Genomic DNA, 12,496 nt, shown 5'->3' with positions numbered 1-12,496 from the left:
GAGGCAACCTGTAAAGTAAATGGAACATCATAATCTGGCTTTAGGCCTGTGCTCGAAATGAAGTTCTCATTTCTAATCAATGCAGACCTTTTTCAATATTATACAGAGTTGACTTTCTTATTAAGCGTTCTGGACAACCACCAAGAATTTCTGCTCCCGTTCTTGTTCCTCAAACACCTCTTTGACATTAAAATCCATATGATGTAAAAACAAAATTCACTTGTTAACATGATTAAGAATTGCAAAAATAATTAGCAAAGACCATTTTCTTCCTTTTAGCACTTCAGGCTGTCCAGCTGATGATATAGACATTCTTTATGACATAGCCACTGATTAGGAAATGAATCAAATCAAAGAGGTCATGGTCTGACATTTTACCATTCTCCTAATAGGAATCAGACCTACACGTATCAAGGAAAATCACAAATGACTGGCTCAAATTAATGCACATAGTATCATCAGGGTCGCTCTATCTGAACAGCTCAAACACTGAGGACATGCTGTGTAACCACGTGCACAATCCGTCAGCCGCAAACAAGTGTGAATGTAGAACCAAGAGATTTTAACACGGGCAATAAAATATATCTCACACTTAACATTGATTTCCAACCAATGACAAGACTAAAAGTTTTTTTTAGGACAACAGTAACTATCAACAAATATCACATGGTCTCTAGTTGATCCAATGACAGAAGTCAAATAGATTGATCAAAGCATGAAACTCATTATGTATACAGTAGCGAATGGTACAATATTACATTTAATGTTTGCAAGTTTAAATACTTAAAATATAAGCACATGCCTTGATAGCAAGCCAGCCTTTTTGGTCAGCAAAAATGGGAGCTTCATTCTTTTATTCTTAATAAGTGGTAATAGCATGCAAACCAGTGCATGAAAATCAATGTACAATTTCTCAACTTTTGTACTGAAATATGCTGTGTGTTCAGTTTGTCCATAAAGAACTGGCTGGGCTGTCAGGAAATACAATTTTCTTTGTATTAACCCACACTCTTTGGAAGAAATTAGCCATTCCATTGATTTATATATTAAAATGCACACATACATCTGAATTTTATTGAATTGAACCAACATTAGAAAGCCTCTGTAATCTATTAGTCACAGTTATTCGTTCATAGACAAACAAACATGAATGGAAAAACAAGCACACCAAAGGTTACTGGAGATGATTCCCTGAACATTATTGGTATCTTGGGAAACAGCTGGCACCACTCCCCAGGCTTGTAAAACAATCCTAAGTTCTGTGATCTTTAAAGCAAAATGTCAGTCAACCTGATTGAAAACATACTCAAGGTGAAGCGTTTTAAATTCAGTCCCAGATGGATTGGCACACAGTTTCTAATAAACCAGTTACTCATGGAATCACTGAATGGATACAAGACAAAATGATGACATTTGGCCCATTGTATCTATGCTGGCTCTTTGCAAGAGCAACTCACCTCATACCACTCCCCCCATCCTTGCCCCATGGTCTTGCAAATGTGCAAACTCATAGCAGAATATACAATAAAAATAGGTTGGCTTAGAGAAATAAGTATCTGAATACTGAATTGTTGCATCTTCTTATTTTCTAGGGTTGCTCGTGCTGATGTTTAAGATTGGTAAATACCTTAAACAGTAACGAGTGCCAACTACAAGCATGGAGTCTGTTAATATTATTTTAACTCATCAATGTGAACTGTTTTGCAACATACTCCTAAGTATATAACTGCATATGTAACGTACATAAATGTGGTGATTTCTTCTTTTTTCAGCCTTTTGACAAAGTTCTACACCACCACCAGCACCCTCCCTTTCCCATTCCCCTTCAGACCCTGGCCATGTCCTCCCTGTGATAACTCAGTGTGCAATAGCATCACCCACTGTGGTACCAACTGAGCCACGCAGACCAGCGAGGTCCCAAGTATATCCTTGTACTGTGCTGGCTCACAGTAGTGATACATCAGTGTTCACAAACTAGAGATGGAAGAAAATAAATTGCCAGAGTTCCTGTTCTTGATCTCTATGTGATTCGTAGCATTCAGGAGTAAAGAGGAAGAAATGTGAAAAAGAAAGGGATATAAAATGACATCCAGGATGCAAAAGGTTAAATGAGCATATCATACTCAATGACAACAGTTGTTGCAAATTTTAACATTTTTGCTGCTATATATTAGAAGCTGGAGGGTTATTTTAAGACATTCCACCTGTCAGCAATGGGACAGCTGCACAATTATGAACATGAAAACATACTGCCCTGTTCCCGCTCAATTATTGCCCATGTACATTTTTGCGTGTCTATGGCAGCCACCAGAAGCAGACAGATGGGACCATGAATATGTGTAAATCAAGTGTCCATTTTTAACCTGAAAAATCCAAAGTCCAACCCAGTGGTCATCTCACTGGGTAAAACCTAGAACCAAATTTTAACTGACATATGGGTTAGAGTTTACACAGTGCTATGGGTCCTGCATCCCCCTGGATTCCAACAGTTGCCCCGCAGCAATTCCATGCTGGGAAGACAAGACTTCCGTCCCCATCATGAGAGGCAACCCAGCCTTAGAGAGCTGCCAGTTAATCAGATAGGTGACAGCACTGCAGCAGGAGTTGTGGCCACTGCTAGGGAGCCCAGTTAAGTCCATGATCAGGAGTCTCGGTCAGGGGGTGAGATGGCATGGGGCTGGAATTGAAGGAGAGAGGTGAGGGGGTTGACTGGGTTCAGAAGGCCGGGAGGGGTTGAAGGGGGAGGGAGTCATTTTTGGCCAATTTTAGTTTGTTTTATTTAGCCCAACATCATTCCATGCAACTAAAGCTGCTGAGCTGGGCTTGGTCCTCCTCCCGCCACAAGTAAAATACTGTCAGCAACAGGATAAAGTCCTTCCGTGACCATCAATAGACCCAAGAGCAGGTGGGCTGCCCAACATCTCCCTGCGCCCAGCAAAATGTCAGGAAGTTTGGGAATGGGCACGTAGGCAGCAGGAGGGCTACCAGCAGGATTTTACATGCCACCCCATCAAACCCACTAGTTGGGGAGCTTACAATCCAGCCCAAAAAGCATTTCAGTTAAAATTAGATTCTTTACTTCCAAACCTTATCAAGGGACATCCCAGCATTTTCCAGTCTGCATTGGTTGTGGTTGTTGAGGTCAATCATGTCCTATATCCGGCCAGCTTCAGCTACTTCATCAATTACTTTTCCTCCATCACAAGGTCAGAATTGGGGGTGACGTTGATGATTGCACAGTGTTCAGCACCATTCACAAGTCCCCAGATACTGAAGTAGTCGATGTTCATTGTCAGCAAGACCTGGGCAACATTCAGGCTTGGGCATTTAAGGAACAAGTGACATTCTTGCCACATAAGTGCCAAACAATGTTCATCTCCAACAAGAGAGAGTCAACCATTTCCCCTTGACATTCAATGACACTATCATCACTAAAAATCATTGAGCCCACCGTTGACATCCTGGGCCTTACCACAGACCTGAAACTGAACTGGATCAGCCGTATAAATACTGTGGCTCCAACAGCATGTGAGAAGCTGAGAATTCTGCAGCAAGCGACTGACCTCCTGACTCCCCAAAGCCAGTCCACCAACTGCAAGGCACAAGTCAGGAGTGTGACTGGATACTCACCACTTGCCTGGATGAGTGCAGCTCCAACAAGATTCAGGAGCTCAACACCATCCAGGACAAAGCAGCCCATTTGATCTGCACCTCTTCCACAAATTTAAACATTCACTCCCTCCATCAACACAGTATCTGCAGTGTGTATTATATAAGATGCACTGCAGTAACTTATCAAGGTTTCTTCAACAGCACCTTCCTGTGACCTCTACCACTTAGAAGACCAAGGGCAGCAGTTACAAGGGAACATCATCACATGGATGTTTCTTGTCAAGCTGCACACCATTTTGACTAGCAACTATGTCGCCGTTCCTTCACTGTTGCTGGATCTAATTGTAGAATTCCCTTCCTAACAGCACAGTGGATATACCTGCAGCAGATCAAGGCTGGCCTTACCATGGAAGAATACAAAAATCTGCATTAAGCAAGTCACTATGGCCCTATTTGCTACAAGCAATAAATGGTGAGGGAGTGATATCAAATAAGAAAGAGTAATATACCACACAACAATGGGGCAGCGACTCATTTCTGATCTACAGAAGAGTATAGAGGATAAGTGATGCCTTGAAAGCTGTTATCCACATAGCCCACCAGTCTTTCAAGGTGTTGAAGCTCAGAATATGAAGGGCAGTCACTTGAACTTCATCTAAACTATAAAAGCTAGTAACACAGGTTTCTGGTGTGAGATCTGCTGCCACATCCTTGAAGATGTTTGCCCAATCTGAGGCAGGCTGCAGAGTGACAAGAAGCACACAGGCTGAAAGTGGACTCTTCCAGATTTGCAGTCACAGCTCAAAACTCTGGGCAGATCTTCCAGTACCTTGTATGTTTGCTTGTGTGATGCATGTCGTTTTTGTCACATTGCTGGGCTCCATGAAGTTCACATCACTTTTCTGCTCAGCAGAGCTGGGAGACAACCTTGCCCTTCGCTGAGCTGCTTCCTGAGCCAACTCTGCCACCTGTTCATTCATTGTTGGTGTTTCATTAATCATAGAATCATTATGGTACAGAAGGAGGCCTTTTGGCTCATCATGTCTGTGCTGGCTCTCTGAGGGAGCAATTCACCCAGCGTCACCCCCTTTCTTCTCCCCATAACCCTGCACATTCTTCCTTTCAAATAATAATCCAAATCCTTCTTGAATGCCTCAACTGAATCCGTTTCCATTACATTCTCAGGCACTGCATTCTAGATCCTAACCACTCACTGTATGATGTGGAAATCCCGGCGTTGGACTAGGGTGGGCACAGCAAGAAGTCATCACGAACCTTCGGAGCGCTGCTCCTTCACCATGAAGGAGCATCGCTCCGAAAGCTCATGATACCAAATAAACCTGTTGGACTTTAACCTGGTGTTGTGAGACTTCTTACTGTGCCCATTCACAGTATGGTAAAGTTTTCCCTCATGTGCCTATTCCTTCTTTTGCCAATTTATGCCCTCTGGTCTTCAATCCTTCCACCAATAGGAACAGTATATCCCTATCTCCTCTGATTTTGAATACTACTATCAAATCTTTTCTCCACCTTCTCTTCACCAAGAAAAACAGTTCAAACTTCTCCGATCTATCTACATAAGAGGAGTTCCACATCCTAGGAACCATTCTTGTGAATCTTTTCTGCACCTTCTCTGATGCTTTCACGTCCTTCCTAAAGTGTAGTGCCCAGAACTGGATGCAATGCTCCTGTTGAAGTCAAACCTGTGTTTTATATGAGTTTAATGTAACTTACTTGCTTTTGTACTCTATGCTTCTATTACTAAAGCCTGGGATGCTTTAACTGTTCATTCAACCTGTTCTGCCACTTTCAATGATTTATGTGCATAAATACCCAAGTCCCTCTGTTCCTGCACCCCTTATTATAGTCTTTATTTTATATTTTCTCTCTCTCTCTCTCTCTCAAGAGAGAGAGAGAGAGACGGACACATAAAAGTGCATCCTCAGCAAGATTCTCATCCTAATGTGTTTTCCTCAGAGTCCTTCTGCAGAGAAAAATCTAAAAGAAAGAGAAAAGGGACAAAAGTTCCGGTGGTACTGACGAACTGGACTGTCACAGATGACAGGATTTATAACGCAGGTTAAAGTTGCTAAGATGTTTAAATGTGCAATCTTTTGAAGTACATTAGGAGTACAAGTGATAAATATACATCCCAGCTTGAATAAATTGCCAGCTTCACTTTGGAACGGCCACTGGTTGCTTTAACTTTCTCACAGAACTGATCACCTCTGTCACATCTCTCCAAGCTTTATGTAGGTAGGTTTTAGGAGTCTACTTTGCACAACTGGGAAACACATGACCCTCCTCACCTTCCCCACTTCCCCTAAGACTTCCAGGGAGACATCAGACGACATTCATCCAAATTATTTTCCACACATTTAATAGAAGCAAGCTCCTGGATAAAACTCAAAAGAAGCATGGTGAAATGGCATTACTGTATAATCCTGAAAGTCTGAGTGTATTAGCATGCTATGCGACATGCATAGGTTTCTCAGCAAGTTTTACTGGTGAACAGAATTCCTACTTATTGATACAAATGAGACGGAACAGTACGTTAGGCATACTGTGTCAGTTTCAATCTGAAAGGATATAATTCGGTTATTCCCTGTGAACACATGTCCTATTCACTGGGGTAACATGGTGGCACAGTGGTTAGCACTGCTGCCTCACAGCACCAGGGACCCAGGTTCGATTCCAGCCTCAGGTGACTGTCTGTGTGGAGTTTGCACGTTCTCCCTGTGTCTGCGTGGGTTTCCCCTGGCTGCTCCAGTTTCCTCCCACACTCCAAAGATGTGCGGGTTAGGTTGATTGGCCATGCTAAATTGTCCCTGAGTGTCAGGGAGATTGGTAGGGTTAATACGTGGGGTTACAGGGACAGGATGGGATTGTTGCCAGGACAGACTCGATGGACCGAGTGGCCTCCTTCTGCACTGTGGGATTATATGATTCTATGATAACTTCAAATACAGACTATTTTCGTATGGAAGCTACTGGAATTGTGCTTTTTTTAAATGGACATTGATAAGATGGCTGCCAAGGGTCATGCAACTTTTGTAAATTCAACAGGCTATCTCAAGCTTCCAGAAAGTTCCTAATTGAATCATCCGAGTGGGGGGCTCCCCCTTTCCCCCAATACCCCTTGAATGGATATACCCAAACAGAACCTATCTGTGGATTTAGATTTGTTCTTATCTGTGATTTACCCAAAACCTAAAGTCAGTAAACCTCCAGACTTCACTGCCGGAATTTTACAGCCTCGCCCGCCCAAGGTTCATAAGATCCCACCCGAGGCCACGGGAGAATGCTGTTCTGCGAACCTCGCCCACCCCGATTGTGGGGCGGGCGTGCTGGTAAAATTCCGGCACACATCTCCAAGGTCAATGTTTAACAAAAGAAAACTGGAGTTATCCTCAAGTTAAGTGTAAAAGGCCACCATCAATTTCCGATTGTTTCGGAATAATTTTGGACTTCCAAAGCATTTGGACAATACCAGTATTAGCAATGTAGCCAGAACCAGCTTGAGATAATGGGGGCGGGATTTTCCGGCCTCTCTGTGGCGATTTTCTCTCAGCGGGAGGCGGTGCACCGTTCGCTGGCAGCGGGATTGTCTGGTCCTGCCGATATCAATGGGATTTTCCATTGACTGCACCCCACGCTGCCGAGAAATCCACGGCCAGGGTGCATCCTCGGCAGGACAGAAAATCCCACCGGTGTGAACGGCCAGAAAATTAGGCTTTATTATGAGTTTTATTGTCCGATGCACTCGAGACCTGAGCAGTCTATAAAGAATACCACTGCCGAATACGAGCTGCAGACCAAGGCAGTAACACTGAAGACTTTTTTAAAACTTGGAGGCTGCTACATCTCACAAAGCCTCCCAGCCTGGTCCTAAATCCAAGTCCACCTCTGAAGAAATCTGATCTCCTGGTATGAAAATCACAAGTGCCTAATATTGTGCCTGCTGAACATTCATCTCTTTGAGGAAATCCTGCAATAATCCCAATTTCAGACTTCAGCTATTTGAACTGATCTAAACTACAATTCATGGGTGGAAAAGATTCCTTTCTTTACCAGACCCACAATGACTTCTCCTACAAGAAGCCAGACACTTGAACAATGAATTGTTCTTTTGTTTACAGCTTGTAAAAGTATACTCCTCTCTAACTGTATTTTTTCCCAAGTGTGGTTGTGTGTGAGTGTGTGTGTGGGTACGTATGTGTGAGTGTGTGTATGTGAGTGTGTGTGTGTGTGTATGCGCGCGCACTGAGTGTCTAATGTCGTGTTTAGACTTTTTGGGTGAGTACATGGATAAATTTTATTTAAACCCATGAGAGCTCGCAGCTGTTAATTAAGTTGACATGATGTGGAGATGCCGGCGTTGGACTGGGGTAAACACAGTAAGAAGTTTAACAACACCAGGTTAAAGTCCAACAGGTTTATTTGGTAGCAAAAGCCACACAAGCTTTCGAGGCTCTAAGCCCCTTCTTCTCTCACCTGAAGAAGGGGCTTAGAGCCTCGAAAGCTTGTGTGGCTTTTGCTACCAAATAAACCTGTTGGACTTTAACCTGGTGTTGTTAAACTTCTTACTTAATTAAGTTGACCACATACATCTTCCTCTCCAAAAGCCACACTGATTGCAGACAGTAAGGGAAAGGGTATAAGGATTTAGTTCACTCCCGACACTGTCCATGATGATTCAAACAAAGAACAAAGAAGAACAATACAGCACAGGAACAGGCCCTTTGACCCTCCAAGCCTGCGCTGCTCATGTGCCCACGAGACCATTCTTTTGTATCCCTCTATTCCCAGTCTGTTCATGTGGTTATCTAGGTAAGTCTTAAACGATCCCAGCGTGTCCGCCTCAATCACCTTGCTTGGCAGTGCATTCCAGGCCCCCACCACCCTCTGTGTAAAATACGTCCCCCTGACATCTGTGTTGAACCTTGCCCCCCTCACCTTGAACCCGTGACCCTTTGTGTCCATCACCTCCGACCTGGGAAAAAGCTTCCCACTGTTCACTCTATCTATGCCCTTCATAATTTTATACCCCTCTATTAGGTCGCCCCTCATCCTCCATCTTTCCAGGGAGAACAACCCCAGTTTACCCAATCATCCCTCATAGCTAAGACCCTCCATACCAGGCAACATCCTGGTAAGCCTTCTCTGTACTCTCTCCAAAGCCTCCACATCCTTCTGGTAGTGTGGTGACCAGAACTGGACGCAGTATTCCAAATGTGGCCTCACCATCGTTCTATACAGCTGCAACATCATATGCCAACTTTTATATTCTATGCCCCGTCCAATAAAGGCAAGCATGCCATATGCCTTCTTCACCACCCTCTCCACCTGTGCTGCCACCTTTAAGGATCTGTGGACTTGTACACCCAGGTCCCTCTGTGTGTCTATACTCCTGATGGTTCTGCCATTTATTGTATAGCTCCCCCTTACATTAGATCTACCGAAATGCATCACTTCGCATTTATCTGGATTAAATTCCATCTGCCATTTCTCCGCCCAACGTTCCAGCCTATCTACATCCTGCTGTATTCTCTGACAATGTTCATCACTATCCGCAACTCCAGCAATCTTTGTGTCATCTGCAAACTTACTGATCACATCAGCTACATCTTCCTCCAAATCATTTATATAGATCACAAACAGCAGAGGTCCCAGTACAGAGCCCTGCGGAACACCACTAGTCACAGACCTCCAACCGGAAAAAGACCCCTCCACTGCTATCCTCTGTCTTCTATGGCTAAGCCAGTTCTCCACTCACCTAGCTAGCTCACCTTTTATCCCGTGAGATTTAACCTTTTGCACCAGCCTGCCATGAGGGACCTTGTCAAACGCTTTACTAAAATCCATATAGACGACATCCACGGCCCTTCCCTCGTCAATCGTTTTTGTCACCTCCTCAAAAAACTCAACCAAATTTAGAAACATAGAAACATAGAAAAACTACAGCACAAACAGGCCCTTCGGCCCACAAGTTGTGCCGAACACGTCCTTACCTTCTAGACCTACCTATAACCCTCCATCCTATTAAGCTCCATGTATTCATCCAGGAGTCTCTTAAAAGACCCTATTGAGTTCGCCTCCACCACCACTGACGGCAGCCAATTCCACTCGCCCACCACCCTCTGTGTGAAAAACGTACCCCTAACATCTCCCCTGTACCTACCCCCCAGCACCTTAAACCTGTGTCCTCTCGTAGCAGACATTACCACCCTGGGAAAAAGCCTCTGAGAGTCCACCCGATCTATGCCTCTCAACATTTTATACACCTCTATTCGGTCTCCTCTCATCCTTCGATTTGTGAGGCATGACCGCCCTCGTACAAAACCATGCTGTCTATCGCTAATGAGATTATTCAGTTCTAAATGCGCATATATCCTATCTCTAAGAATCTTCTCCAACAACTTCCCTACCACGGACGTCAAGCTCACCGGCCTATAATTACCCGGGTTATCCTTGCTACCCTTCTTAAATAACGGGACCACATTTGCTATCCTCCAATCCTCTGGGACCTCACCTGTGTCCAGTGAAGAGACAAAGATTTCTGTTAGAGGCCCAGCAATTGCATCTCTCGCCTCCCTGAGGAGTCTAGGATAGATGCCATCTGGCCCTGGGGATTTTTCTGTCTTAATGTTTCCAAAAAAACCTAACACTTCCTCCCTTGTAATTGAGATTTTTTCTAACGGGTCAACATATCTCTCTAAGACACTACCTGTCAACATGTCCCACTCCTTTGTGAATACTGATGCAAAGTATTCATTTAGGATCTCACCTACTTCCTTTGGTTCTAAGCATAATTCCCCTCCTTTGTCCCCGAGAGGTCCGATTCTTTCCCTAACAACCCTCTTGTTCCTAACTTACGTATAAAATGCCTTAGGATTCTCCTTAATCCTGTCTGCCAAGGACATTCAAAACATTCAAAATTATTTTCTGAAGATAGTAATATGTACATTTTCAAAAACACTTATCTGCACACAGGATATTGTGCTAGCAGGGGTGTTTAAATTTGCTCATTTTAAGCCAGTGCAATATCTCATGTCAATAGTTAACACATTCACCTTTAACAATTGAAAATAATTGGTCCAGATTTTGTCAAAATAATGGTGAGGCTAATGACACTCATCATTTTTTATGCATAAATCATACTGTGAATTCAGGCAAATGACATGTGGGGTTAAGCTGAAATATCTAAAAACTGCTGTCTGAATTGTGTCACTTTACCATTAGTTTCACAAATACAGCATCACACTGTCCGCCTCACCATTGGAAAGCATTGAATATCATGAAGTTGCTTTATCTGTGTAGTAGATACAAATTACCTTCTGCGGTGAGATTAATAAGTGTTGATAACTGCCAAACAACCCCACTGACACTGAAAATTAATTATTACACGTGTGGAGTCTACTTCCTTCGGGCTTTGATTGCTGCTGGATATTTTTAAAGTAATTTTCATTTTCCTTTTCTGTCATTTTTATTCCCTTTCTCCTCATCCCATCACTCTGTCCTTCTTTTCAATTTTCTTTCTGTGCCTGATCTGATGTTGAATGGTGTTGAATTCACCCTTTCTCCCTAGTTCTTGCACTACTTATTTCACAACCCTTCAGTTTGATTGATTAAGGAGGTAAGCAGTTGCATATTCTGTTCAGTCAGCTCCCAAGTGTCCTGTTTTGCTCACTGTGCAGTTACCAGCTCGCACTTTCAGCAATTTGCCACGCAAAGAATTTAAAACACCTGCATGTGCAAGGGCAAGTTTAACCAAGAGCAGATGTGGTTACATGTCCTGCTTGGGCAAATGCGGCCCATCAAACCCATAATGCAAAGATAACATTTTGCATGCAACTAATAAATATACACTGGTCAAATGTCTGTATGGGCATCATATTAAAAAACTGCATTAACCTTCTATGCATATTTAAAGTTGATTACAACAGCAAATACACAAAGACAGAATATAAAATCCAAAATAACCATGATTCTGAGTATTGCTTGATTTAGTAACGGTGATAATAATTCAATATTTCCAAACGTTACTTCAGTTATATTGTGAATCCTACACCAGGGTTTTCTTCCAATGTGTTGACCAGGCCATGAATTCCTAGCCTTTTTGATGAGTGGACAGAAAAGTGTGGAGTAGCAAGTGCAAAAGCAGAAAAAAAAAACAGGCCTTAGGAGTTTTGTACCCACCACATCTGTTGCTCTGAAGAACCTGACCAGTTCCACATGGCTCCTGCAAATCCACTGTTTTTACTGCTTTCTTAGCCACCTCATAATCAGCTCCAGCTACACGCAGGTAGAACTGTTCCCTGTTGATTGATTTCCTCAATGTTCTTGTTGTTTTTCGAAGCCTTTTCTCAGTCTTTCTTCGTGTGCATCCAAAATCACAGGTTTCTACAACATAACAACAGAGCCAACCGTACAATTACCTGAAATAGTACGTCTGCTGGGCAAAATCTGAGAACCTTGAGAGGAAAGCACCAATTCACCACTGACAATAACATGCTTTACTTACATCGCCAGATCATTCAAAATAAAAGTTACAAATACAGGCCAATTAGCACCATAGAAATCAGTTGTATGCAACTTGGAAATGGAGATGTTTCCTTCAGATGTTTGAAGGCAAATTAATGGTCTTCATCTATTTTTTAAAAATATTGTACCCTAATAAATTTTGCACATAGGAAATCTTTACTTAGCCTGGTGGAATGCAAGATCAATTATCAAATGAAAGTAAATTTTTTTGGGTTCAGCCTCTTCCAAGTTGAAGGTCAACATCTCTTCCAACCAAAAAAGCACTGACTTCTAAAAACAGGAGATACTTTTATTAAGAACAGACAAAAAGGGAGACAGATGAGGGAAAATAAATAATGCT

The 12,496-nt window shown here is 42.8% G+C and overlaps 1 protein-coding gene across 1 annotated transcript in view; it reads right to left on the bottom strand.

Annotated features, from left to right (window-relative positions):
- scube2 (signal peptide, CUB domain, EGF-like 2) overlaps positions 1-12,496 on the bottom strand; it is a 135,379-nt gene that overhangs the window by 37,629 nt on the left and 85,254 nt on the right. The window contains exon 12 of the mRNA XM_078221269.1: positions 11,812-12,015. Within this exon, the coding sequence (XP_078077395.1) occupies positions 11,812-12,015 (204 nt within the window). The remainder of the gene's footprint in view (positions 1-11,811; positions 12,016-12,496) is intronic.

Source organism: Mustelus asterias, chromosome 9 (genome assembly GCF_964213995.1).
Source record: "Mustelus asterias chromosome 9, sMusAst1.hap1.1, whole genome shotgun sequence".
In the NCBI taxonomy this organism is placed as follows: domain Eukaryota; kingdom Metazoa; phylum Chordata; class Chondrichthyes; order Carcharhiniformes; family Triakidae; genus Mustelus; species Mustelus asterias.
The sequence above is the reverse complement of the archived record's forward strand: the minus strand, read 5'-3'. Positions and strand labels throughout refer to the sequence as shown.